This window comes from Aphelocoma coerulescens, chromosome 22, assembly GCF_041296385.1.
Source record: "Aphelocoma coerulescens isolate FSJ_1873_10779 chromosome 22, UR_Acoe_1.0, whole genome shotgun sequence".
Classification (NCBI taxonomy): Eukaryota; Metazoa; Chordata; class Aves; order Passeriformes; family Corvidae; genus Aphelocoma; species Aphelocoma coerulescens.
The window spans coordinates 2,629,247-2,656,852 of NC_091035.1; the positions used below are offsets into that span (position 1 = coordinate 2,629,247).

Sequence of the window (27,606 nt, forward strand, 5' to 3'; positions counted from 1 at the left end):
TCCCTCCCCCCCCCCCCCAGTTTGTTTTGGATGTCTTCAAAAAGAAACCCTGGACAGGCTTGGTTGGGTCCCTCCCATTCGTGTGTTCACAGAGGTTATGTGGAATTTTAGTGTCCTCCAGGAACACTTCCAAGTTCTTCAGAGCAACTCAGGCTACTTGTCCTTGAAGGTTAACATTTGGAGTGGGTACTGTGTCGGCTGTGGCAGGAGGTTTGAGGTGGGATTTCACAAATCCTGGATAGTTTCTGTTCCAAGTTTCCCTTCTCAGCATGGTTTGAAAACAGGGAATGTCTTCAGCCTCCTCTGAAAGGATTGGTTTATACTTTTTGCCTTTTCCTCCTTATTTTTGGGGATGAAATCAGCCAGGAGAGGGAAGGAAAAGCATAAGTGGGTGAGGCAGCTGTGGCACAGCACCGGGGAGATAACAGGCAGCTTCCTCCGGGACATTTCTGTACCAGTGTCCTAAAAAAGAGATGAGAAAGGGGAAGCAGGAATTCTGAATCACATGCACATAATGAAGCTGATTAAGCAGCTGAGGAAAATCAGCTTCTGGAGGCTTCTGCTCCTCCTGTGTATCTGGTGGTGGGACTCTGGAAATTACCTTTTAAATGAGCCTCTGTTTTGGGGTAACCCCCCTAATTCTGCCTCTGAAAGTAAAAGTCAAGTTTATTGTTAATTACAGGCCTATTAATAGCTACAAATTATCAGTCCAGCTCATTATTAAGCCTTGTTTGGATGGAATTCCAGCCTTCCTACTGGATTTTTAAATTCATCCTCTAGGTTTGTATGGCAGCCTGGTCTGGGTCGCAGCACTGCAGAAATAAAGTAATTATTTCCTAGAAGGTTTTTCCCATAAGGGATCTCCTGTCGATGCTGGAGCATCATCCTGCCCGTCTAGATTTCTCCCTAAAATCCTGCAGTAATGCTGCCACCTATGGAAGATTCCCCAGCCTCGGCCTTTGGAATCTGCCCCATTCATGCGTTTACAGCTGTGAAAACAGGATCTGAGCGCGCTCCTCTGATCTGCTGATAAAACTCCCTGTTTTTTACTGGGTATTTGTTAATCCTGACATGAAGAGGCTCAAATTCGCTTCCTCCCAAATAAATTAGTTTTGAAATTGAAATTGCTTCCGGAAATTGGCCCTTAAGATAATATTTTTGCTTGACAGTGGCAGCTCAAAAGTCCCAATGTAAAATATCATTTTAAGTGCTGTAAAAACACCACAAAGAGCCGGGCAGCACTTCCAGCTCCTTTTTATTTTTTTTTTTTTATACTGACACTGCTGCAGAAGGTTTCAGGAAAAGTTCCTTCTTCAGGGATATACTTTAACTTGCTGTGTGTATATATTTTCTTTAATGTACATGATGGGGAAGTTCACGTGATATTGGGGCCTTTTACCTTAAATTTGTGTCATTTTGTGTGTCAAAATAGAAACCTGACAGGAAATTTGCACGTTAGGTCTGGGAAGAGGCCACATTTTTGGAGTGAGGGGAAAGAAGAATGTGCTTGACCACTGCTGCAGCTTCTACAGTCAAAAACAGTCTCTTGGTATTAGTGCCTGTTCTCCACCCTGGGACTCCCAAGGCAAAAGTCAAGATGCTTAAAATGTTCAAGAAATGTTAAAATAAATGTTTACAAAATGCTGAAAGTGTGGTTTCTCTGCTTAGGGGGTGCTGTGGAAACCAACCCCAAAGGCTTGAAGTAAAGTTCTGCTTGCAAATGCCTTTTCCTCAGAGGAAAGCACAGCTTTGACACCCCTTCACCCCCCCCAAGCCTTGCACATGGCCCTGGAACAGCAAACCTTCATTAAAAAGTGATTAAAAGATCCATATTTCTCTTCTTGTGCAGAAAAAGGGAAAGATTAGGAAAAAGGGAGGGGGGAAATCAGCTTTAAAGTCTGTGGGGGGAAGATGAGAAAAGTTACAGCAGGTGTGAACTGTGCCAGGTGTTTCGACTGAAGTGCTGAAGGCTGAGAGGGTTCTGAGGGGCTGCAGAACCTTTCAGAATTGGGTGGGGTAGCTTTGGCTCCTGAGCTGATGAGTCCTCTTCCCCCAGACCACAATTCTGCCTGTTGTGGGGGGGTTTCCTCTGCTGAGAAAACAACTGTTTGAGGATGTTCTCCAGGTAGGAGATGATGTAATTTGCTGCAGCAGGGTGGTGGGATGGGGTTATGCCCTGTCTGTGGTGCTTGAAGTGGTTTTTTTCCCCTCTGGTTGTAGCTGGTTTGGAGCTTGCTGTGATTCTGCCCAGATGGTGCCGTTTGCTTTTTGAGCTTCTGGAAAGGTTTGGGAAGGGCAGGGCTGCCCCTTCTTTTTTGTAAAATAGCTCTTTGGCCTTTTTGTGGTGTTCTTGGGTTTGCAGTTTGGTGGGGTTTACTTAGTTGGTACAATGAAATGAAACAATGACGAGTGGAACTTCTCCAGAATGTTATTAGGGGGGTGCCTTGAGGTGAAGCACCAAGGCCTGCAGAAAGAGGAGTTAATGAATATTCACAAGTGTTCTTGTTCTCTGGTTTTGTTCTACCTTTTCTCCATAAATATAATAAATGGGAGATGGTTTTACTGTGGGCTGAAATGTGGGGAGGAATGCTGGGTAAAAGAGGGTATTACTGAGGCAGGGAGGGACAAATTTTCAAATACTCAGGTGCTGCTTGTAAGACAAAGTTCAACACACCCGCACAGCTTTTGTGTCATAATCTGACACTCAGTTGCTCCAGATAAGACTGGAGACTTCCCTGTGTTTATTATCACCTCCAACTCCCCAAGATGTGATATTCTATTCCCCCCAAGCGTTTTGAATGCACAATGAAATACTAAAAATACAAGTATTTAGCAAAATTCAGACATGCTCTTATCTGTGTTGCATTTGATAAAGCACTTCCTGCTGACTCCTTGTTCTTCCTGCTATTTACAATGCCTGTAAATTAAATTCAAGCCCTAGACCATAAGGTTACTTTTTTTCCCAATAAATGTTTTTTATGCTAATAGCTGTGTAAATGCCTGTTGGTGATGAGGATCCTGTTGTGCAAAGTGCACTAGGAATGCTGTAAAGAGGCTATCGAGTTTGTAATTTAGATTAAGAGGTTTAAATATAGCATGTGAATGTAGCAAATGCCAGTGGGATTTAGGGGGAAGACTTTATGGGCTAAAAGTTTCAAAAGGAGCCCAAGGGAATAAGGTGCTCAAATGCCTATAGAAATTGGACCCTAGAGCTTGTCTGAGCAAGGAAAATGATGGGAATGACTCCATAACTGTTCTTAATCACTCCCAAAGCAGATGTTTCTAGTCCAGAGATCCAGGTTTGTCTTGATCGGCTTTGGAGAAAATGAGAGTGGTTGTAAATGGCTGATTCTGTAATAAATCATTCCAGCCACCCTTCCCCGTGAAGTGTGGCCTCTGTTGTTTCACTGACAGAGCTCTGAAGCTGCTCCACTGAGATGTGAAAGAAGCAGCAAGGTAAAGGAAGAGGAAAGGTAGTAGCTTTCAATGTTTTTGGAATGAGTTTGACTATGCTGTAAAACTCTCTGAGGTCCATGACTATTTGGCAAGTGTAAATTGGAGTAATGGAACTGCAAAATTAACTGGTAAAAGGAGTATAAAGCTGACAAGGTGGTGGTTTCATCCAAGAGTTGCAGTACAAACAGAAGATATAATTCTGCCTCTGAGGAAGATGCTGGAGGCAGGCAATGTCCTGTTCCTGGAAGGTGTTCTTGCCTCTGATGTTACCCTGAATCAATTCTGTGTCGGTCATGGCAGGAAAAATTGTTGCCAGTGTTTTTGTGCACTGGAAAGCAGCCTGGGCTTACATCATACAGGATGTCTTGATTGTATCAGTAGAAGATATCCAAAGTATTTTTATATCTTTATGGTAGCTTCAGATAGGCTTTTTCTACTTAGAGTGGAACTGGATTTTGTAATAAGTACTCATGTGGCCAAACATGAGAACTTTGATATCCCCTTTTTTTTTGCCTGTCACCTGAGGATCTTTAGTCACGCTGCAAAGGCACAAGTCCTTGGCAAAACCTGGGATTATTAATCCTCCATTTGATCTGTGTAGGCACTGAAAGCTGGGTCTAATCCAGAAGGAAATTTGCCTTTATGCAGAACTGCTCTGGGGTGGCAGGGACAGCTCTTTCCCTTCCTTCTGTACTGAGCATCTTTTCAAGCCTATGCTGCCATTTGTGCTTGGGGGAACAAAAACCTGGTGTGGAGGAAAGCTTGTTATGTACCAGGCTCTGTGGAACCTGGTTTAGATTGAGGCCATCATGTCTCAACAAACTTCTCTGAGTAGGGCTGTGAAACTGGGCTCCTGCTCCAGTGACCTGCAGGGTGAGTTAGTGTCCTGGAGAAACTGCCTGCTGGAGATAATCTTGTGCTTGAAACAGGCAGTATGTCCAAACCAGCCAAAATATGTGCTTCAAATTCATCAGAGGGGCTGCCACTAACTCCCAGGACAGACTGTAATTTGTGTGTGTGCTGTTGGGGTTGTTTGTTGGGTTTTGGGGGTTTTTCCAAGGCCAGCAGCTATCCAAGTGCTCCCTTATCTTTCCAGGTGATGTCTGACTTGCAGAACCAGTGTTCTGTGACAGGGAGAAATCAGGCTTGAGGTTAAGATATTTCCAGTTTGGTGAGGATTGACTTTTGTGGTGCTGCTTATCTGACTCTGCTGCCACTGCTGAAGTACTTCCACAGTTATGGAGTTGTTCTCCTGTGTGTGCCTGGGCCACGTGGCAGGAAATGTTCCATCCTCTTGGAAAGCAGATACCTCTGATCATCAGTAAGTCCAGGCTGTAATATAGCAGCAAATACTGTGTTTCTGCTCCAAACATAAAGTATGAGCAAACATTTCTATGAATTGTCACTTGGGAAGCAAAATGTGCATTTACACTGCTCGAAGTGGGGAGTGGCAAGACCTTATGGGAATCAGTTTGACCTCAAGGTGCTGTAAGGAAAAAGAAAAGTTTGGGTGGGAAAGCCCGTTGGAATAAAATATGGTTCAGAAGAGAGAAAAGAAATCTCTGCTGGAATAACAGTACAAGAAAGGCCTTTTTTCAGGGTTACATGAATAGGACGTGCTGTGCTCACTGAGTGGGCGTAACTTTGCGTTGAGAACAGGTATTAATTTGTACTAACAACGGCTAAACAATCATATATCTTTAAATTCCATCAGTGCCTCCTGCTAGGGCTGTTCAGCAGTGGAGTCTGAGCAAAGCTCCCTCAAAAAAGAACAGCAAACGCTTTAGGTTCAGTTCCTGCTGAAGGCATTGGGATTGGAGCAGAGAGTGGCTCTGCAGACCACAAGGTGGTGGCATTGCCCAGGTAAATGGTGCATGAAATACCATGATTTCAGTATTTCTGCATGTTTGAACTGCAGGTTTGTCTTTTGCACCAGCATTATTTTCAGAAAGGAAATCCTGTTTTAAATATTTGACTCTGTTGCATAATTAATCAGGAGTGTAAAATACTTTTCTTGATGGTAGGGACTCTTATTTTCTCTTTTAGAACATTTTCCTCTCCTGCTTCCCGCAACACTAAGCAATTTGAATAACATTTAGCTGTGCTACAAAAGGACTGAGGGCACTTGTGATCTGGAAGACAGCTCTGCAAAGTGGGAGAGTAGGACTGAGCTCTTTCTTCCTGTATTATTTCAGGCAAGTGGCTTAAATTTCAAGGACCCCTGGTTCTGATCAGTAAATTGGGAATGTACCTCTCCTCCTCCTGTTCTTCATGGCATGTACAGGTGCTGCCTCACCCTAACACCCTCTCTTGAGTATTTAAAGTGTAATCCTTGCAGAATCAAGAGGTACAGCAACAAAATATCTGTCACTTGCATGTTGTTGGTAAATTTGCACAAATGAGTTGAGTGTTGGGGGCTCAGCACCAGAGGCAGCTCATGCTGAGCCCAATTCCTGGATCTGTGCACTTGAAACGTGAATAAGTCTCAATACTCCCACCTTAATGATATTTTAAAGATTTGAGTTTTGGCTTTCTACCTGAATTTCCAGGCTTGGGCTCTAGGATAGGGATGTCCTGCTGTTGTGGCTGTGCTGGCAGTGCTCCCCACGTTTATTGTACTATGAAGGGGGATCAATTTAAGTTGTTGGTTCAGCTACACTTCTTCCTTCTGCTATTCCCTTATCCATCCTTTTCCAAGATCTTTCCATGGCCTCTTTAAGGGCCTTCCCCCAGCACTATCAGAGCTGCTGCCTTATCAGCCTGTTTCCCATCACCTTTCAGCTCTCCCCTTCCTCCTGCAGCATCTCTCAGTGCCTGAGGAGAAAGTTGCCTGACAAACTCTTCGGACTTTGCAAAGTTTCAAACAAGATTGTTGATCTTCTCCCTTTCATTTTCTAGGAATTCTCTAGATCTGAGGGTGAGTTTTGTAGTAGGATATGGGGGAAATGCAGATCAGAATTCATCTGCTTTGTTCTGAAGAGCTGTAAACTGTATTACAGGGATTAAATCACAGAACTGTGATTTTAGATTTATGTTTGGCTTTTGTCAATTGAATGGACTTCTGCTTTTATACTAACTGCTCTTTTACACTCAACCTACAGACATATCCTCTTTATTTCCTCTAACCTGTATTTCCTCACTTGCACACAGATTCTGAACTCCTGGATATTTGGGCTTTCTGGGCCACACTGCACAGCACAAGAGAAATTTGGTCTGGTGCTTGGGGTTTTCCTGTGACAAAGGACAAGGCTGGGGTGTATTGTAAAGTCAGGGATCCAAGTGCAGCTTTGCTGAAACTGAGGGTGAAACTTCACCAGCCCATCAGCTCCCTGATTCTCCCCTGTTGTACTCATGAACAACAAATGTGCCCAAGATCCTGGGGACAGGAAGTCAGTGCAGGTGTTAAAACACCTCAGATGACCAAATATTTAGTTCCTATCTTACCAAATAATTAGGCCAGGTGTAAAACAGGACTTCTGCAAACTAATAAGGCTTGTAAATCATATTTCCTGTTTTACGAACAGTGTGGAAGTGGAAGCCTTCCAACCATCGAGAGCTGAAGTTTTACCTCTAGTGGCAAGCTCAACTTTTGAATTTTATATTATAAATGTACATATGTTAAATATGCATACCATGAACATATGTAAGAGTGTGTAAGTGCAGTAAATTCAAAAACAATCAAGTTTTTAGATGATGCCATCGATCCAAGTGAATGTCCTTGGCTCATTTAACCCATCCAGAGGCAGAGGCTGTTGTGTTCCCAGCCCACAAGGATGTTCCCTAAAACAGATGTTTGTGTTTTGGCTGTCAATGGTACTTCTTCAGTGTTGTTATTTTGCAGGGTATGTGGCAAATGTGCCAATAATTGAGCCCTGGGGGCATCTTTGAACGTGTCCATGGATGGAATTGTCCCAGGATTCAGGAGCTCCTGAGATCCAAACCCATCTCTGCTGCTGACCTGCTGCAACTTTGCCTTCCCTGTGCTCCCACTTTTTACAGGACAGGAATGATACAGCAGATGCTGAGCACCAGGGCTTGGTGTTCACTGAAATGGGGTTTGTCAGCTTGGGTCAGAATAAGGAAGAAACAACCCATTTGACTCTTACTGGATTATATCATTTTATTGAAACTCCAGTGGTCAACAAAACCAGGGAATAGCAATCAAGAAATTAAAACCTAAGGGGAAACAGGAAGAATTTAACTGGGTCAGTTCTCTCAAAAGCACTCTCCCAAACTGGACTAGTCACTGAAGAAAACTTTGTTCTTTTATAGTTTGGAGACGTGAAATGAGAAGTGTTTCTAAGTATGACTTATTAGTTAACACAAAGTATTTTGCCTGATTGCTAATGCTGATTATCCTGGCTGACCAAAAAAAAAAGCAGTGGAAATGGTATAATGTGATTTTTTTGCTTTGAAATGCGGGTCCTTACCACTTGGCCATAGCTGAGTGCTATGCAGAACTAATAATGCCCAGAAAAATTCTGCTTTCTTACTTTTTTCATCCTGTAGTCTTATTTCTTCCCACACTCGAGTTCTCTTTGGAGCTCTTTACAAATTCCTATGAATAACTTAGCACTGGGGAGCTCTGGATTCTTGGTTTGAGCCTTCACATGCTGTTTGGACAAGGGATGACAATAGAGATTTTTTCATTGACTTCCCAACCTATGTTTTTGTTTGGAGCCTTGGCAGCTGAATATGTGAATAATAACAATTTCCTTATCCATTAGAAATATATATTAAAAATGGGGGCAGGTGTGTGTGAAACACAGATTTCTTCCTTTCTGGTTTTGGGGGGATTTTTTTTTTTTAATCAAAATATAATACATTTTCTCTCTGTTTTCTCACTGGAAACCAGTAAGGCCATGTAATTCCTTAATGGTCACTGGTCCTAGGCTGGAGTAGGAAGTGCTGGCTGGCTGTGGCCCCTGGAAGGGAGCCAAAGCAAAGTTTGGAGCTGTTTGATACCTGCCAAGGCCTTTTATTGCCTGTAGGCTCTGTCACCATTAACATTATTCATATTCTGCGGCAGGAAAAATCAGATGCCATAAAGCATCCTGTGGGATGGCTCTCCCCTCCAGAGGCTGCACGTGCTGTGCTGTTCTCCAGCCTGGCCTTCCCTGGGTGTGTCCCACTGCCTGGTCACCTCGAGGTCAGCAGAGCAAATCTGGGGTCTGGAGGTGCCTGTGCACAGCTCAGGGCAAAATCCAGTGCTGGGCGCTTTTATCTTGGAGTACAGCATGGGAGCCTCTCAAACTTTGTAGCTCAAATATCAAATCTTGGGGCTCCAGCCCCTCTAGCATCAGGTGCTTTCTAGACTTGAGGCCGTGCCCATACCCAGGGCTGTCACTTCTGTAGGCTGATGTCCTCTGTCCTGTGAGTCTTTGGACACTGCTCTGACCCAATAGGACTGCAGTGAAGGGGAAAGTCAGTGAACAGCAAGTCCTATAGCTGTTTACTAATGATACTGTGTCGTCCTAGAGTGTTCTGAGGTTGTGTTTTCTCCTCCTGGCTTCCTTCTCCGTGCCTCTGCTCCATTCCATTCCCCTCATTGTTTCTTCTAAAGTCTGGATTGTGAGTGGTGCAGTGGAGGAGCTTTATCTCATCTGGATTAGACCTTGGGTACTAGGATGGTATAAAAGCACAAAGTCAATTGAAAGCACCATAATTTGGTGTTTTGGTCTCTACAGTGAGGTACCAGTGGAGGCAGAGAGCAGATAGAAAATGTTAAAGGTGTGTGATATGTCTTAAAGATGTGTGACGTGCATTTGACCAAGCCAGTTGCTCAGTCCATCCATAGCAGTGGTCACTGAACACTTCTCTGATAGTCCCATGCCTCGAGATGATGCTGAAGACAAAAAATAACCTTGGCTGATTCCGAGTCTGCAGGAACAGATGAGTGAGTTCAGAGGGTTTCAGAGCACCCTGAGCAGACACAGCTTCGTGGTCCACATGCATTCTTTGGCTTCAGGGAAGGAAAACACCCTCTGCTGTTTTCAAGAGCATGTGTTCAGAGCATATGAAGGCTGGAATATGTTGAAGCATATGGCATATAATTTCCTTTCTTCCATTCACAGTCTGCAGCAAGATCAGGCCTGGTAAGAACAAGCTCCAGCTTTCACTTGAAAATATTCCTGTAGCCATTTCTGTCTAGCAAGCAGAGCTTTCTCTTGAAAGACATTAATAGTATCAGATTATTTAGTAAAATATATTTTTACTCACCTAACTGATGAAAATGTGATGCTCTACAACCAGGCTGAACAAATGCTTTTAAGTATCAGAACCATTTAGGTGTGAGAAACTTTCAAAGCATTGCTGTTTAGCCTGCCTCTAAATATTTAAAATCAGTGATGAAAGAAACAGTTCAAATGGTAAACTGTAATTAAATAGTGCAGAAAGCCTAAAACTTGGGGAAGATTTCTTACCTCCCAGAAGATAATGTTTAGACTAACCTAGATCCTGATGGCTTAAATGTTGAGCTTTTATTTTTGGCATTTTTACTGGTTATGGGAAGTAACCATGGAAAGATCTGATGAGAGGAGCTGGTGGCACATAAAATCAGCTTCCCTGCTTCTGATACAGGTGCAAATCTTCTCAGGATCCGAATCTGTCTGTGTAATTTGGCAGCTTTTGAAGTGCAATGTACTGAGGTAGAAATCCTATTGACTTTCTGAAGTGTTAATAGTTCTGTTTCACCAAATAACCCAAAGTTTCTTTGTTTAATGTTCTTCAGAGAAGAGCTGAGCTGTCTCTCCAAGGTTGTAAATCTCTAATTGTAGAATATTGGGCTTTTTACTGCCTCTTTCTTGCCTTATGGAAAGAATGTAGGAATAGTCAGATTAGATTAGATTTTTTTGTGTATTTTATTTTAGCTTCTATTACCAGATGCTTTAAAAGAAGGCCCAGGAAGCTTTACAAGAGGCAGGTGTTATGATTATTGATGGTCCAAGTGATTTTCGTAATCCTAATGTGCCCCCCCCCTTTTCTATCAATCAAGGCAAAACTGGTGAATTTGGAATGAAACACAATTTGCATATTCCTGCTACAATACCAGTTCGTATCAAAGTAGTTTTATATCCCTGGCACTCGAGAGTATTCCAGTTTAAATGTTAGGTTCTGCTTCATGGAAGAACTACAGAAACTTGCAATTCTTCTATTTTTAAACACTTTTTAAAAGAAGGGTTTTTGTTCAGAGAGTTGCTTAAGGTTTGCTGACTTTTGAGCTGGCAAAGTGTCCCTGTGGCATGACTTGAGTGTGACTATTGATGTAATTAAAGTGAGACACCTGTAATTAAAGTGAGACACCTGTTTAAGGCAGAGCTGCATTCAGTTGAGCCAAGTAATAAAAATTAGGCCCTGACAGTGCACGTGTTTGAACGTGAGGTTAGGCTGTATTGTCAAGTAATTCTTGTAAGACCACTTGAGTGACTAGTGTAGGTTAAGTGCCAGTATAACAGTGTTTGCTGTTCTGGGGACCACTTTTATTTGGTCCATACGTTAATGAATTAATTGAATTCTGATCTCCAGCGTGTCTGCGTTTGTCCAGTTGCTTGTGGAGACTCTGTTTGACAGCTGGGGTTGGATCCTAAGCACACATGTGGCACTAGAAAGACTGTGATAATCTAAACTCTTTCCTGGTGAATATTTCAAATAGTTTATATACAAAGACATATTGAAAAGTTGACTTTGATTGCTTTCCATAAAGTGCAAAATGAGGGAGAGGATCCCAGCACAAATATACACCCGCCTCAAGTATTTTTCCTGAGTGTGGTTGTTGCTTCAAACCTCCATGTGGTTACAAAAACAAACTTCAGCGCTACGACTCCTCAAATCTGCATTATAAAATAAAATGGAACACACACTCCCCATGGTAAAATATTATTTGCTAACGTGTTCCAAAAACTATGCTAGGCAAAAGGCAGTAAAAGTATTTTTTAAAGGAAAAAAAGTTGGATATAAAACCTAGCAGATGTGTTTTTCTGTTCTAGTGAAAAGAGAAACACCTACTTATTGGAATGAACAGGAGACTCAGAAGTGGATCTGATGGATACAATGTTTTCTCTCTTTTGGGAAAGATGAGGTGGAGAAGAAGTTATTAAATGTTTACTTATGCATTTGTAAGTTTGAAAGCATTCCTTTGTTCACTGCTTATGAGTGTGATGGGTGGAATCTCTGCAACGGGCAGTTTGTGAGGGCTGATGAGTGTGGAGAGAGCTGCCTCCAGTAAATATAGTAAAATAGTGCCTTTATGGTGCCAGAGGGAAGGGGGAGAGAAAGAGGCAGAGACCAGGTAGGGCTCACAGTTTTACAGCTATCAACCCACGTTGCTGCTTATTTACTGATGGCATGGGGGGCTGTGATGAGGATCTGTTGTTTTATACTTGGGTGTTCAACTTTTTCCAGCAATGAGATGGGGAGCTCTCTTCTGAGAGATGTGTTGATTGTATAAAACCAGGTTTACAGTAAATATAACTGAAAGCACTGCTCACTTCAGACCTTGCTTTGCAGTTTTCTCAGTTAAGAACTCAAGTTGCTTTCAGGATTTAGTTGCACCCACCTGAACTGCTTTAAACCTCCCCTGTTAAAAATGTATTACGAGGCTTTTTTCCTTACGTATGTTTTTATTTTAGTTAAATCAAGAGCCTTGTAAATCCAGAGCGGTGTTGCATCAGTTGGAGCAATTTTCTAGTCCAGTTCTGTACACAGTGCTCTGACTGCCCTCCTCACACTCCTCATTCCACAGCTCAGGGCTCAGCCTGCTCCTGTTTTTTGTAGCCACATTTCTATCACAGGCTACCCCGTGCAAGTGAATATTTTGTTTATGCTGATGTTCGGCTCTTGAAAGTTATTTTGGGGACTTCTTTGTTTGTTGAACACCGTTATTATATTGCCAAAAGTGCAGTTGATGTGTGCTTGAACAGTCATGACTCAGAACCTGAAGCTGTTAGCAGCTTAAGGAAACATTTCTAAAAGGCATACTTATTTTTCTGGTACAGGTATACCGGAAAAATGAACCTTCCAGTGAGATTAGTGGATGAAGAGGGAAATATTAGTTGTCTTTCTCAATTCTGACACTGGTAATTTTAACCTTCAATTCGTTCCCTTGAGACACCTGAAGGTTGGTGAATCCTCACAAATGAATAGGAACAAGAGTTAAACGTTTCCTTCGAAGTGTCATCTTTAGGCTTAATTTAGCTTTTTTGGTTGGTTTTTTTTTTTTTTTTTTTTTTCTGTCATTCTCCCCTTAAATGTGAGAAGAAACACTAGTAGTTTAAGGTTTTGCTTTTAAATGGGTTAAATAGTATCTTCTATCCATCTTTCTTCCTGCTGGGAGTTGCTGAGATGTGCCGGGGAGTGAAAGTTAACTCCGGTGTATGAAACGCCGCTGTTAAAAACCTGCTAACAAAGACAAGCATCTCTCTTTACCACGTCAGATCTGCCTCACCTGTCATTTTGACCCCGGCATGTGGAAACGAGTGCGGCAGTCTGGAGGGGAATCGCTCTTCCTCCAGGAGGAAATGATCAGCACTCACCGAACCAGTTGCTTTTCCAATCCCCCCCCCCCTCCCCCCCGCCTTTTCTTTTTCAGTCCGAGGAAGAAAATCGCTCGAAGCGATTCGCAGAATGAAACCCGCGGGGCGGAAAGTTGTGGGGATTCGGAGGCTGCCGAGAGGGACCCCCGAGCCCGGGGGATGCGAGGGTTGCCCGGCCCGACGCCTTTCCCCTTCCTTCGCCCGGAGAACCGCGGAGTCAGAGCCGCTCCCGGCGCCTCTTGGCTCCGGAGCCCCTTCCCAATCCTTCAGCTCCCGTTTGTGTCTGTAATTGTATTTACGGCACGGCGGATGCGCTGCTGGAGGCTCCCCTCGCTTTACCGGGCTCTGAAAGGTTGTTTTGGGGGCTCTTTACCCCCCATCCGTCCCGGAGTTCTGCGGTGCCGTTTGCCTGCCGCTGGATCCGACTCCCCGAGCCGAACCGCGGTAACCTCTTAAGTGCAAATCCAGATTTATCGGCGGTCGCACCGGTGTAAACGCTGCTTTTTTTCTGAGTGAATTTGCATCAGAAGAGTCTGGGAGATGGGCTTTTCGCTCTGTTTAAATACAATTTGGGCTTGAAATGGGGAATCTAGAGCAGGAGTCTATCATTTCAGAAGTATTCAAAGACTCGTGTCCTTTTGCAGCGTATCTTAAAGGTGAGAAACTTGGCTGGGGGAGCAAATTCTACCCCGAAAGCGCTTCCCCTGCCTGGAGCAGCTCCCCCGCCGCTCCCCAGGCCCCCCGCGATGGTGGGGAGGGGGCACCCCACGGCCACAGCCCCCGCGGGGACAGGAGGGGACGATGCTCCCTGCATCTGTGCCTCGAGTGCCAAATTCTGGTGGCAGCTGTTTGGGGCGAAGGGAGCGCATCCCCCCTGACCTGCGGCGCTGCCCTCTGACCCGCCACGAATCCCTAAAAGCGGGAGTCCCCCGGGGCCACGGCACACGAGTCCCCTTTGTTCCCGGCGCTGGCGGGGCTGGAGCCACCGGGCTGGGGCTGAGAGAGTGGCTGGGTTGGACCCGACCTTGCGGGGATAGGCTCGGCTTTATCTCCAGGAGAGATGGGCTCGGGTTTGTTAGGGAGCGTTCTCTCCTTGCGAACGCATCGGCCAAGGTTGCAGCGAGAGGGAATTCCTCCCCCTCCCCTTCCGCCCCTGCCCCGGGTTTAGGAATAAACGTAGGAACGGTCAGAGTGGCATAGCCAGAAATGATCTCAGTACAAAGAAGAGGCTTTTGTTCGAGAAAATGTACCCACGTCTTTTGTAAAAGGTGAAAAACCCCACCATAATACGCCTGACCATCGCCTGTATATTTATCTTACATGCTCTGGTTTCTCACTTTTTATTATTATCATTATTATTATTATTTATTAATATCTTACCCGCTTTGGTTGGTTTGGGCTTTCTAATACAGAGAAATTGCATCTCAGAGATGCTAAGATCATATCTTGAAAGACTGGCCTCCACCCTATAGCTCCATCAAACTGCTGTTGCTTTTCTCTAACGTTTAAATAACGCCAGCCTCGCCTTTTGCTAACCTGGCAAAATCACTTCCTGCATATTTATCAATTTGGGGAGGTGGGTTAGCATGGCAAATTTCCTTGAACAAAGATTGGGTGAGATGTATTAGTTCATCCAATACCATGTCTGTCACTTATGTAGACAGAATAAATCTGAGTCCCGGCTTTGCCCTCAATCGTGCCTGAATTAAGGATATATTTTTATGAAACTTTTATGGGAAGATTTTAATTTGAGATTCTTTTTGGAGAGAACTGTATGAAACTCCGCGAAAATAATCTAGTATTTAATGGGTGGCTTTTTGAATCGCGGCTGAACGTGGATGGAAGGAGTTCGGATTTATTCTGAAATGGAAATTATAGTTCTATCCCGTTAAAAAAAAAAACAACAACAACAAAAAACCCCCCAAAAAACAACAGATAAAGCAGGTTAAAGAGAAGAGCTGCACATAATGAGTCAAGGAAATCCTTGCGCTGTCCCTTTAACTACCGAACATCTGATTCCCTCATCTGGCAGATGGTCTCTGAGCACAGATTTGCATTCATTGTCTTGAAATCTGTTTTCGCGTTGGTGTTATATAGATTTCAGAGGCAGATCTATACACGGATCAGAATACAAAAGGGCCAGGAGGAAAATATCACCAAGGCAGAGCAGTTTAAAAAAATAAACTAAAATAAATGCAGACGTAGTATGGTCCGGGTCACCACGGGCCGGGCTGGGAAGAGCTCCGATTTCCTTTAATGGGAAATGTTGCCTACATGGGATGTTACAAAAAGTTTTAAGGTGAGACCTGACAGCTCTCAGGGTGTAACTTTGGGCTCTGCTGGGTGCCTGCAAGTCTCCGGCTGGCTCTTGCCCTGCAGGCAGCCTCTGCCTAAACCCTCCCCCAGACCCATTTCTTCTCCCTCGGAGCAGTTTTTCATTTTAAATCCCGCGCCTGAGAGCGAAGCGGCCACTACCCGTGCGGCGGCTTTGGCAAGGCGGCGAGGTCAGGCGGACAGAGATCGCTGCTCCTAGCACAGTTTGGGTGTTCTGCGGCAGGACAGGTCGGGCTGAGGCTGCGGGGACATCACGATGAGCCCGCGGGGGCCGTGCCCGACTCCGCTGTCCCGGGACGGGCGCGCTCCTCCCGCTCCGGCCCCGCGGTTTCGGCGCACTCTGTGCGGTCTGGAGCAGCACCGCTCCGGGTGAGGCTGCCGGGCCCTGGCTATAAGCCATCGCGATAAACCATCGCGATAAACCATCGCGATAAGCCATCACGATAAGCCCGCTGTTCCCCTGCCCGGGCTTCGGCAGCCACGAGGCGGGCGTCGGGCGCGCTCCTTCCAGCCCAGTCCCGCAGCTTTAGCACAGTTTATACGTTCTGGGGCAGCACCGTTCGGTGTGGGGCTGCCGGGCTATGACGATAAACCCATCACGACAAACTCGCAGTTCCCCTGCCCGTGGTCCGGCTGTCCCAGGGTGGGCGGCAGGACCCCGGTCCCGCCGCTTTCGCACAGTTTGTGCGGTTTGAGGCAGCACCTCTCCATGTGGGGCTGCCGGGCCATGCCCACAACCCCTCTCCATCCACCCGATCGCGACATCCCCATATCGCGACAGCCCCGCGCTTCCCCTGCCCGGCCGCGCTGGGGTGGGGGGGGGGAAGGGGGCGGAGCGCGGCCGCGCGTCTCAACCAATCGCGGCGCGAGATGCAAATGAGATCTCCTTATATGGCGCGGGGCCCCGCCCCCCGCGCGCCGCCCGCTCCCACCGTGTAACCCATTCATGCCGCCGCGCGGGAAGGGCCGGCGCTGCCCGCGCGCGGGGTGGGACCGGCCGCTCCTCAGCTCCATTTCTGCCTTTCCTTCCCAATTCACCCCACGTCTGCCGTCGGGTTTTTGTTGTTTGGTTTGTTGGTTTTTTGTTTTTTTTTTTTTTTCTCTCCTTCCTCTCTTCTTCCTGGATTAGGCAGCAATCGATCCTTCTCGCCGTTGTCTGTTTGAGGAACAGGTGATCCTCGTTAGCGGCGATCGGTTTCTGGATGCGGCTCGCTCGCCTGCGTGTGAAAGATGATGATACCAGGCAAGACTGAATCAGCGTAACTTTTACTTGGCAAGAGGAAAAACTTTCTTCCCCTTTTGAAGGCGTTGAAAACACGTAGCGTTAAAAAGCAGAAGAAGTTGGTTTTAAAGCTGAACTTCACTTTCCTGGGATTTGCGTGTGTCAGATTCAAAGGCTGCGTCGTTTTGGTTTTCTCTTTTTTTTTTTTTCCTTCTCCCTTATCTTCCAGAAGGAAACTGTTGCTAGTTGGAATAGACTTTTTAAATGTTTGGGATTCAAGACACTTTAGGAAGAGGACCAATTCTGAAAGATAAATCTCTAGGTTCTGAGATGGATTCCGTCAGGTCCTGGGTCAGAAACGTTGGGGTTGTGGATGCAAACGTAGCAGCACAAAGGTAACCGTGACTATTTCTCTCCCAATTTCCCCCTGCTCGTTATTTTTCTTTTTAAGAAAACCGTTTATTTACTCCCTGTTGTTTGCATTTGATATTAAATTTATTTATTTCCTCTCTGTCCCTCTCCTGGTCTCCTCCAGTCAGCGAAAAGCAGTGGGAGCTAGAGTTAGGCAGCAGCGCTCTAAAACCGGAAAGCATCAGGAGTCCTAAAACCCAGTGCGGGGCTCAGATGACAGCGAGATGGGATCATCCTTTCATTTTCTGCCCCAGGAAGATGTGTGGGGCGCTGGCTTGGTTGTTCCCAGCGACCCAGGGTACTCCTCCCTGCTTGCTGGTCCAGACAGCCGAACAGAAGGCGACCAAGTTAGAATGAACTTAAATGTAGATGTCAAACCCCAGCCCCCCGGCCCGTCTTGTTTCGCTTAATTCACGGTGGGCATTGCCGAAATCTTTGCCCGTGGGTTCAGGGCAGGCAGAGCAGGGTCCGAGGGAGCAGGGGAGGGCACGGGCACCGCGGGGCACCGCGGGCATTCCGCGCCCGCCCGCCTGGAGCACCTGCCCGAGCGTCCGAGAGGTCTCTGCTGAGCTGAAATGCCGCTGAACAGCCCGAAATTGGGGCTTGGCTGTTTGTTTCCCACTTGTTTGGGCGGGTTATCTCCCTTTACGCCCCCCTTTTATTTTCTCTTCCCAGCCAAGTCGGCACAGGACAGCTATCCCAGTCTCTTCCCAGTAGGGGTAAGACGATGAAAATTCTTTTAGGTATTTTTTTTTTCTCCTTGCCTTCTGGATAGCTTAAAAAAAAAACCTATAAAAAAACTAAAAAAAAAAAAGTGGTAGCGTCGGGGAAGGCTAAATTGGGAACCCCGGGAACAAGCTGGGTTTTATTTAGTATTAGAGACAAGGTGAAGGGCATGAAACAGCAGAGGGGACTTCAGATGAAACAGGGACATTTTAGAAATAGTACATCCATGCCCCCACCCCCGGCCTGATCTGGCAGCAAGGTTTTCCAAGCGCCATGGGAGGAGTTATCAGAGTTTTATGAATGTCGATAGAGCGTTTTATAAATACGGTTGAGGGGGAAGAGGTTTATCCTCGAGGAAACCGAAAGTAAAAGGAAACCGGCTCCTGCCAAGACTCCACGGGAGCGGTGGAGGTGCAGCCGCGTTGTGCTGCCCGCTGGCATCGCCAGGTTTTTCTCCCAGATATCCCTAACAAACCAATAAATCCCAATTTTTCCTCGCAGAATGAGAGGAAGCCCCGAGCTAGGTGCAGTTGTGGCGGATGTGGTGAGATCACACCGTACCTCTTTGGCAAGGAAAACACAGGGAAACATCTGTAGTTCTCCGAAAGAGTGAAATACTTCTGCCGGTGCTGTGGAGCTATTCTGGGGACTAAAACCCAAAGCTGTCCAACTTCTAACTAGTCTGGCACATCAACTGAATCTGTCTATTAAGTAATTGGGAGGTGCTCATGTGCACCTATTTTCTCCGCAGTAGGTAGAAATTTGCCTTAGAGCGAGGGAACAACAACAAATTTCACAAAGAAAGAAAGCTGCAGTCAGGGATATTGTGGGTAAACAGAAGCATTTGAATCTTTCCAAGCCAGGAAACGCGTGGGAAACATCACAACGTTTTCTGCAGTCAGGGACAAGATTTTCGCAAGGGCTGGTTAACCCGAGTCTAAATTCTTTCACTTTAAATCAGAGTTTCAATGTGCAGGAATCGTTTCAAATAATTCAGTGACTAAAGACAAACTTCGCTGCCGAGGGAAGTGGCTGCTCTGCCCGAAAGTCATCTCTGCCCACAACAGAGGTGTCCCCCGGCTGACAGCCTGCCCGTAGGAAAGATTTTTAGGGTCGCTTGTTTTCTCCTACAGGAAAAGGGAGCGGGACCGGGATGTGCAGAGAGCACTTCCAGACCCTCTGACACGTTACAGCCACTTCCCACCCTGCTGCATTCCGGCAAGGAGCGTGACAGGCAGGGAAACGAGCGGAGGAAGGCAAATACACGCTGCCTTTAGCATTAGCCCCTCTCTGTAAATTAGCGTTGTCCCCGGGGCGTGCAGGGAGCGGGGCCACGCCGAAATTGGGGTTCCAGTGCCAGCCCCGAGCCCGCATCGCCCCGTCCCGCCCGGCGGCAGCCCGGCGGTGACAAGGGACAGTCCCAAAGTGTTTTCTCTTGTTGTTTTGCCGTTACTGCTGCACAACCTGGTAATGTCTTTGTCTCTCCCCCTCACCCCATCCCGTGTGTTTCCTCCACAGCGGAGTAGCTTTGTCCAGAGCCCACTTTGAAAAGCAGCCACCCTCCAACTTGAGGAAATCCAATTTCTTTCACTTTGTTCTGGCTCTCTACGACAGACAGGGGCAGCCTGTGGAAATAGAGAGGACAGCTTTTGTGGACTTTGTAGAAAATGATAAAGTAAGGCTCGTTACCTTTCTTCTTCCTCTTTTCCTCTCCAATTTTTAATCTTCTCCCCCCACTGAGCTGCCGACTTCTAATACCTGTTGTCCCTAATAAAATACAACCAGGGTTTGGTCAAGGTTCAGGTGCTGGGGTAGATCTGTAGCCCTGTGAGTACTACTGTAGTAAAAAAAGGGTTAGAAGCCTCTGCTCTGTATCAGGAATTTCATTCACCCACTAAAAATAAAATAAATAAAATACATGGGGGATAAATGCGCTTATTTTTTTTTGTACCTACCACATCTGCCCGATTTTATCAGTACCCGAACAGAAGTGGAATCTGACCTGTAATATGTCAGATTATCTGTTGAGCATGGTTATGTGTCCTTCCTAAAGCTCCAAAGTCAATGGCAGGACTTGAAAAGCATTTGCTTTTGGATTTTAATTCCATGTCTTGACCACTTTGCATTTTTTCAATTACTTTCTTAGCCATGAACAAGATTTTTTTAAATTGTGAATCATTAATAACTATCTTACAGGAAATTACATTTTTTTAAAAACGTGTAAGAAATATCCCTGTAACACAACCTTCAGGAAACAAATATCAATATTGACTCAAAATAACACTATTGCAAAGCAATGGTCACAGTAAAATCAAAAGCCACTGCGTTTACCCCCCCGTCAATCTGCTTTATATTAACTGATTTGAAATGCACAAATTCTTCTCAATGTATTGCCTTGAAAAAGTTGAGAGCATAATGGCAAATAAGAGAGGGAAAGAAGTTCTTGAACTCCTACAGGAAAAGATGTCAGCAGTATTTTGTAGTTTGTCCTGGGTCACTCAGAAGGTTAATATATCCCAATCAGTGGATTCACCTCTTAGAATTTTAATGAACTTTGTTGTCACTTCCATCATGATTATGAGCTCTTGCATTTTAAATGTGCCAAGTGTAAGTTCTGGAAGGATTTTTTTTTTTTTCCCCCCCTCTTTTCTAAAATTCCCTTTCAGGAGCAAGGCAACGAGAAGACGAACAACGGCACACACTACAAACTCCAGCTGCTCTACAGCAACGGTGAGTGCCCTTTCCAGGCACCTTCTGGGGGCTGTGCAGCGAGGCAGGGTCTGGCTGTAGGTGCTGTGATTTCCAAAATACACTGAAATTCCCTTTCATGAGGCCCCTTCAGTGCAGGGGTGGGCCCTAGAGTTTACCTGGGCTTGGGAAACACCCGGGATGCTGAGGGTGTCTAATAAGGCACTAAAAGGGTTTGTTCTGATGCTTTCAGGGCAAGATGCCTGTAGAACATTATTTCTCCCTGTTCTTCCTTGCTCTAGGTGTCAGGACTGAACAGGATCTCTATGTGAGGCTCATCGATTCCGTTACCAAGCAGGTGAGCAGGGCTGATCTGGGCCATGCTGTCCTGTCCCACCTCATCCTTCCTGTTTGCTCAACATTTCCCTGCGTGTTTTTCCTTCTCTGGTTCACTTTGGCCTCTCGCTCGGCTGTATTGCAGACCTGCTTTGGAGGGCAATTGAAAATTGTGCTCTGAAGTCTCTTTTTTTCCCTCTGTGGACTGTAGGCTTTTATCCACTTTGTAGCAATATTTATGTAAAGCTGTTTTCCCTGCACATAAAGGGGAAGGTGTTTATTTGCAGGCGATGGTGAGCAGTGGTAAAAACCCTTCCCCTCACATCTGAATATTCTAAGGAATAAATAACCCCTGATGCCCTTGGCTTACCTCTTCTCTTAATTTTTGTAGCCTATAACTTACGAAGGCCAGAACAAGAATCCTGAGATGTGCAGAGTGCTGCTCACCCACGAAGTCATGTGCAGGTAAGATGACTCTATTAACACATCATTTGTGAGCTTTGCTTCCCTAGATGCTGGAAGAGCCTTTCCGAGGAAGTTTTAGGTAGGAGGGGTTTGATTTTGTTGTTTGTTTATTTTGTTGTTGACTCAGAGAGGGTCTTTGTGTAGGAAGACTTTCTTTTTTCATGTGGGTAATGCTTGCTTGGGTTCAAAAGAGATATTTTGAGGAGGGGTGTTCCTATTTTTTTGCCATTTGTTTTTCCTGCAGGAGATTCAGCAACCACAGCTGCACTATTTTTGTTTAAAGTAGGCCTTTGCATGTGTTGTTTAAATCAAGACTTTTATATGCTTATTGCTCATAGAATTTCTGCTCACCTTATGAGAATGAGCAGTTCAACTTACATATTTTTACCTGGAAACTGCAAGATGTTCTTTATGTAATTTGCTTTGGTGACATATTTTAATTTTCTTAATTAAAGTGGCCTCATTAATGTTCTTTAATTTTGGGCAGTTCTCCCCCAAAAGAGAAACCCCTCAAACCCCTTCCTTTCTACACATGTGAACAATATTTAGGGGCCATCTACTTTTTAATTAAAACAAAAAGCCCCCCACTATTTTTAGCACTTAAATGTATAAATTAGAGGGTGAAATGACTTGAGGATGTTTCTAATAACTTTTGTATAAGCCTGAACTTACATGTACCTTATGTGTGTACGTCGTGCTTCCGTGGTAACTTATTACTTTTCCTGTTCTCGGGTAAATAAACCTTTTTTTCAATGCATATAATAATGCAAACAGCCAACGTTCTTCTATTAAAATGTGCTAAAATGTGCATAGAATGTTCCTTCATAAAGCAAGAGGCAAAACCCACTCGTGACCTTTATTAAACACAGTTTGTGATTTATTGTATCAGTGGGAGAGGGTTAAGCTGTTGGACTCAACGTTTCTGCTTTTAATGGTGCAGTTTGCTACTTGATTGTTGTTTTGTTTTTTTATTAAAGTAGCCTTTTAAGTTAATGTAGCAGTGAGGGAAGCTTATTTGGACAGAATTTTTATCAAGGGGAAGTCTTGGTTTCAGTACTTAATTATGTCAACAATTCCATTACTTTTTAATATAATATGAATCAGGTATTCAGTATGAAACAAGTATATTTTTTTCTCTGTTGTGCTTAGCTCTCATTAATTTAGTAAATGAGCTTTTGACCAATATTTCCATATTTATGCCCAAACACCATGTATATCACATATGAAGGGTGCATCGGGTGGGCTTTACAAGGACCTGGTGACGTGTTGGCAACGATCAAAGGTGTATAAGTGACTTTCTGGCACGTCTAGAACTTGTTTATATAAATAAATATAAATATATATGTATGTATATATGCATCCATGTTGTCGAAAGGTTTCACTATAACCAGGTGAAAATTAGAGAAGAAAAATCTGATTTCTTGTGCAGCTGGGTCGTGGTTTGTGATAACAGAACAGCGGTGAGCCCATTTCTCACCTCCACTCTCCCTGCACAGAGCGCAGCGCTGGCTTGGAAGTTCGAGTATTTCAGCACCTCCTCATCCAAATGGACTTGTTTGATTTAAAATTAATTTGGCTTTCCCCCTGCTTCCTCTCCCTGCCTTTATGGTATCAAATGCTCTGCTCAGCTTTGATATTCCTGAGCTCCAGTGATGCCTGCAAACCTTCTCCGTGCTTGATTTAAGGTAGCGTTGTACAAATCTAAGCCATTATTCTGATTATTCTCAGCTCTGCTGCTTGATAGATTAACCAAGGAAGAATTACAACTCAGGGACATCCTTCCCATGTAAAACACAGATTAGTGGAGAGAATCAAAAGCGCTCTGTAACCTAATGAAGACATTTGATTTTAAATGTCGTGTTTTCCTGAAGTATCTCCAAGCAGGATGCTGTGTATTCTGAAGAGGCATTACACACATCACTTTGAATAATGCCAGGGGAATGGCTCCAACTCTAGTTAAACTTGACATTTTATTTTATTTCTTTTAAGTACAATAATCAAATCTTCCTCATTGTGTGCTGCTTAAGTGGCAGCATCAATTTTTAAAGCCCCTAGTTTAGTTTGCATTAGGAACAGTATATAAAATTTTAATGCACTGTGCCCACTCTGCTGTCGAAATTGATGCCTACTGCTTTTGAAAAGGAAAACAAGAAGGGTCTGTCTGTCTTTCTGCTCCTCTTCCAATCCTCCCTAGTTGAAGGAAGGGCTTTTTGGGGGGGATTTTTCTGTACATAACCACACATGGAGATATTTTTTGCTGTGTGGAGACGAGCGCCTCCGAAAGTGCCCGTCTCTCCGTCAGACAGTGACAGATGCCTGCTTAGCAGGAAAGTTGTCTAAATATTGATACGGCTGCACCAATCTGTCATAGCCATTGAAAGTTCAGCTCTCGATAATTAGTGCTTTCAGCGCTTCCAGTGTGAGGCTCCATTTATTCATTTCCAATCTGAATTTTTTTTTTTTTTCATTTGGCTTCTTATGGCCTAATAGGAGCAGCTCCTATTGGGTGGGTTTCTGTGGAATAACACTATCCTGACGGTTGGAAATCAAGGTAAAACACCCTCATCTCCTGGAATAACTTTTTCCCCCCCCCCCCCCCCATCCTCTTCCTTTTCTTCCAATTATCGACTGAGAGGAAACTCGTTGTTATGCTGCTGCCAGCAACCCCCTACGCCCTCAATGCTCAGAGGGTTAAAAGGTATTATAATTCGAACAGAAGTAGTCTCAGGGTCTACAGCTGGCTAATAACAGAGTTGTATTGAGTGCAGCGAGCCCCACAGCTGTGACTTTCGCCACAAGGCTCAGACTAGACGGGAGCTCTAATCAGCTGGGCCAGGCGGCCACTGGGGCCCGTGTCTTTATCGGCCAGATGGTGTGAATTTAGACACTTTTGTTATGCAATTGCAGGGAGGAGTTGGGCAGAAGAAAACAAAACAAAGGCCACCATGCTGTGAGCTTATTTGAGTTTGAAATTAGAGACAGATTTTTTTTTTTTTTTAATTTTTTTTTTTTTTTTTAATTTTGGTGTCGGGGTGAGGGGAGGGAAGTTGAGGGATGAATTTTAAAACCATTTTAGTCAAGTGTGAGGAGGGGAAAGGGTGAAAGTTTGGCTTTGGCGTGAGGCTTCTGGGGTGCTCAGTTTGGAGGACTGGGGTTGTCTCTGGGAGCTTTCTGGGTTTGGTTTTAGGTTTTTCTGGACTGTTCTTAACATAAACCATCATTTTCCCCAAGTAGATCTAATCAGAGGGGAAAGTTTAACAACAAAAGATGTAGAAAATCATTTAAAGCCTTGATATTCTTGTCTTAGGCAAATGAGCATCTCTAAAGGTGTGTTTCCAGCCCAGTGTTGTAGCAGAAATGTAAATATTGGTGAAGTCATGCCAATAGTTTGCTTAAAGAGGATATTGAAGGCCTGATCCTGGACCACCAGAGTTTGGGGGCTTTGGCTGAAATTGGAACCAGTCAATTCTGCTGCAGGCAGCACCTGTGGAACCAACCCAGTGGGAACGTTTCTGCTTGGATATGGGGTGAAATACTTGGAAATGGGGATTTAAAGATTTAAGAGCTATTTTTCCTTAAATGTTGGGCTGAAGCATCCTCAGTCCCACTCTGATTTATGTGCAAACGAGTCCTTCACTGGAAGCAGCTCTTCTCCCTCATCAAGATTTTTTTTTTCATAGGCTTGGGCTCAGAAAGTACCATGGTCAAAGGGGGAAAAGTTTCTCACTACCAAAGATCTGCTCCCCAAGAATGGTAGGATTGTAGATATCAGTAAAACATTTGGAGAACTTTAGCTGCAAGCCACAGTTTTAGAGGCAAAATATTTGAATATTGCAAATATAATTAAGTTCAGAACTGCAAAAATTGTGGAAATAGAAATAAAACAAGATGCACTTGTTTCTGAACCCAGCCACGTTGTGCTCAATCTCACAGAATTCATCCTAAAACACTCTGCCAACAAGTGGAACCATCCCTGGAATCACTGCAGAAATATTTTTAAAACTGGGTTCCTTTGTTTGCTTTATTATAGTGGCCTGGAAAGCAGCAAAGATTTTATTCCCAGTGTTATTTTCTGTGTGTTGCTATATTGGACACGACAAAGTACATCCCAAATTTATGTTCCTTTGAGAGGATTTTCTGCTTTTTTGGGGGGTTTATTATAATTTTCTCCTTTAGAAAGCATCTCCCATCTTGGCTCCTGGTATAAAAACCCTCCATTCTTTCTAAACACTGATTAGGCAGTGAAATCCATAAAAGATGCACTTAAAATAAAGTTGGGAGAAGGAGGGAGGGTAATGTTCTGCACTGGTGTGAATTACCAGAGCTGCACTGAAGTCGATGGAGCCATGACAATTTACAGCAGCTACAGGGGCTGCCCCAGGGATTTTTAAATATTTAGTGTATCCTTTTATTTTAAAAGGAGTAGCATCGATGAATAAGTGCAGGTTTGAGGCAAGGGGAATGTAGGAATGTTGAAACAGTTGGAGCTGCTATTTGAATAGATCTGATCCTTCCAGCTCATGTGGCTGGGCAATTCCAGCCCCAGAGCAGGAACTTCCTGGAAACTGGAGGAAATGTTGGGATTTTTCATAGCTGAAAGAGGGATTTTGGTCTAAATGCTCATTTTAGGCATTTTGTAATTTAATATTAGGCATATCAAGAAAAAAAATCCCCACTTCAGTATTTTATACTGCCTTCAGTGAATTCAGGTATTTTATTTATTTCTTCTTTTAATAATTAATTAATTAATTCTGCTTAGAATTGCTCCCCAGTTGGAAAACTCTGAGATTCAGAATGCTTGAGAATTTTGCAAATGTATTCAACACCCCTGTACAAAAACCCACCAAAATTTCTCCACCCCATGTGTGTAGATTTGAACAGAAACCTCTGCAGAACGTGGAAAACATCTTCTGGAAAGGCATTTGTGTGATCAGAACCTGATCTGGTGACTTTTGATGGATGTGGGACTTCTGATAGAGATTTTTAAAAGTTTTGGGTGCCTCCATCCTCCCCATCCCGTGTTGGCTTTGATTGGAAGAAAAAACCTGAGCAAGAAAACAGCTTGAATCTTCTCTCTTGCTCCAGATTATTGAAAGTGAGGATTTCAGAGCTAGGACTGCTTTTAAAGTCTATTAATCTGGTACTCAGCTGCTGTGTGTGCAAGGCACATTGCCCATGTCAGCAATTGTACCAGTGGAAATAAATTAATGAACTGTCTCTTGATTTTTAGATTATTATTATTATTATTATTTATTATTATTAATATCATCATTGAATATGTATAAATTAATACTTAATCTTAAGGGTTTATCACTGAAACAATTTCAAAGGATTGCAAAAGCCAACCTGAAAAACATCTCTTCAGATGCTTTGCAGGATCTAAGTGTGTTCTGGCTTTTCATGAAGTGCTGAAGTTTTCTGTCACCATGTGAAACTTAGATATTTAATAATAAAAAAATACAGTGATATAAACAAACATATATTGGAATACACCAAACAATTAGGTTGCTTATAGTCAGTTCTAACACCTTTTGATGGACTTTTAACCCCTCATAACCCATTTGGTCCTGCCTGTAATGACATTATGACATCTGTTAATCACTTATTAGACCTTTATAAATATCACCTCAGTCTCAAGTGTGACCATATTGCTGTTCATTTTTGGCTGGGTAATTCAGAATGGATTACAGGGAGCCAGGTGCCAAACTCCAGCTGGAACCAGCCAGGATTTGGGCACCCAATTCCCTTAATTTTCCCTTCTGGAAAGCAGAATTTTTACCCTTCCAGGCATATGTGGAGCACTGAAGCTTTTCTGACAGACTTGGAGCTGGTTCTTTGCTCTCAACTGTCCCAGTGGTTCTTTAAATTTGGTTTTCTTTCCCTCTCCAGTCGGTGCTGTGAGAAGAAAAGTTGTGGCAACAGAAATGAGACTCCATCTGACCCTGTGATCATTGACAGGTAGGAGATGAATCCTCATTTTCCTGCAAAAGCATCCCAAAATTATTGTTTTTCACTTTGAATCATCTGAGGGTGTTTCTTGCTGGTTATTTCTTGGTGTCTGCCATTTGGGGACCTTGACAAAACTGATGTTTATTTTTTAAATGAAGTTCTGTTTTCATTGTGACCAAATATCCCATGTGTGCATCTGGAACACTCTCTCCTCACCAGGGATAGGATCCAACTGGATTTCTGAGACAGATAAAGCTTTGAGCAACCTGGCAGCTTCAGCAACGTTCTTTAACAAAAGAACAATATTTTTGTATAAATGTGGGGAGAAAGGGAGGGGTAAAAAGGCAAAAATGCAACATTAAATCTGACATTTTGGGGATTGTGAGCAATTTTATGTAGAACAGCTTCACGTATTACTCAGTTCCAGCTCCAGGTTTAGGTTCTTCTGCCAGCTTTTAGGTCAATAACAAATGGGGAGAGCAGCAGTTT

At 44.1% G+C, this 27,606-nt stretch overlaps 1 protein-coding gene across 6 annotated transcripts in view; it reads left to right on the forward strand.

Annotated features, from left to right (window-relative positions):
* The first annotated feature begins 1,945 nt into the window (after positions 1–1,945).
* Positions 1,946–27,606, forward strand: part of EBF2 (EBF transcription factor 2) — a 138,728-nt gene continuing 113,067 nt past the window's right edge. Inside the window, exons 1-8 of one of the 6 annotated variants that reach the window (XM_069035386.1) lie at positions 1,946–2,125; positions 2,221–2,284; positions 16,492–16,937; positions 19,198–19,354; positions 20,346–20,409; positions 20,670–20,725; positions 21,095–21,168; positions 27,058–27,126. In XM_069035386.1, the coding sequence (XP_068891487.1) occupies positions 16,807–16,937; positions 19,198–19,354; positions 20,346–20,409; positions 20,670–20,725; positions 21,095–21,168; positions 27,058–27,126 (551 nt within the window). In that variant the 5' untranslated portion in view covers positions 1,946–2,125; positions 2,221–2,284; positions 16,492–16,806. Of the gene's footprint in view, positions 2,126–2,220; positions 2,285–16,449; positions 16,938–19,197; positions 19,355–20,345; positions 20,410–20,669; positions 20,726–21,094; positions 21,169–27,057; positions 27,127–27,606 lie in introns of all 6 variants that reach the window. The other 5 variants (XM_069035384.1, XM_069035387.1, XM_069035388.1 and 2 more) reach the window with 5 other exon arrangements.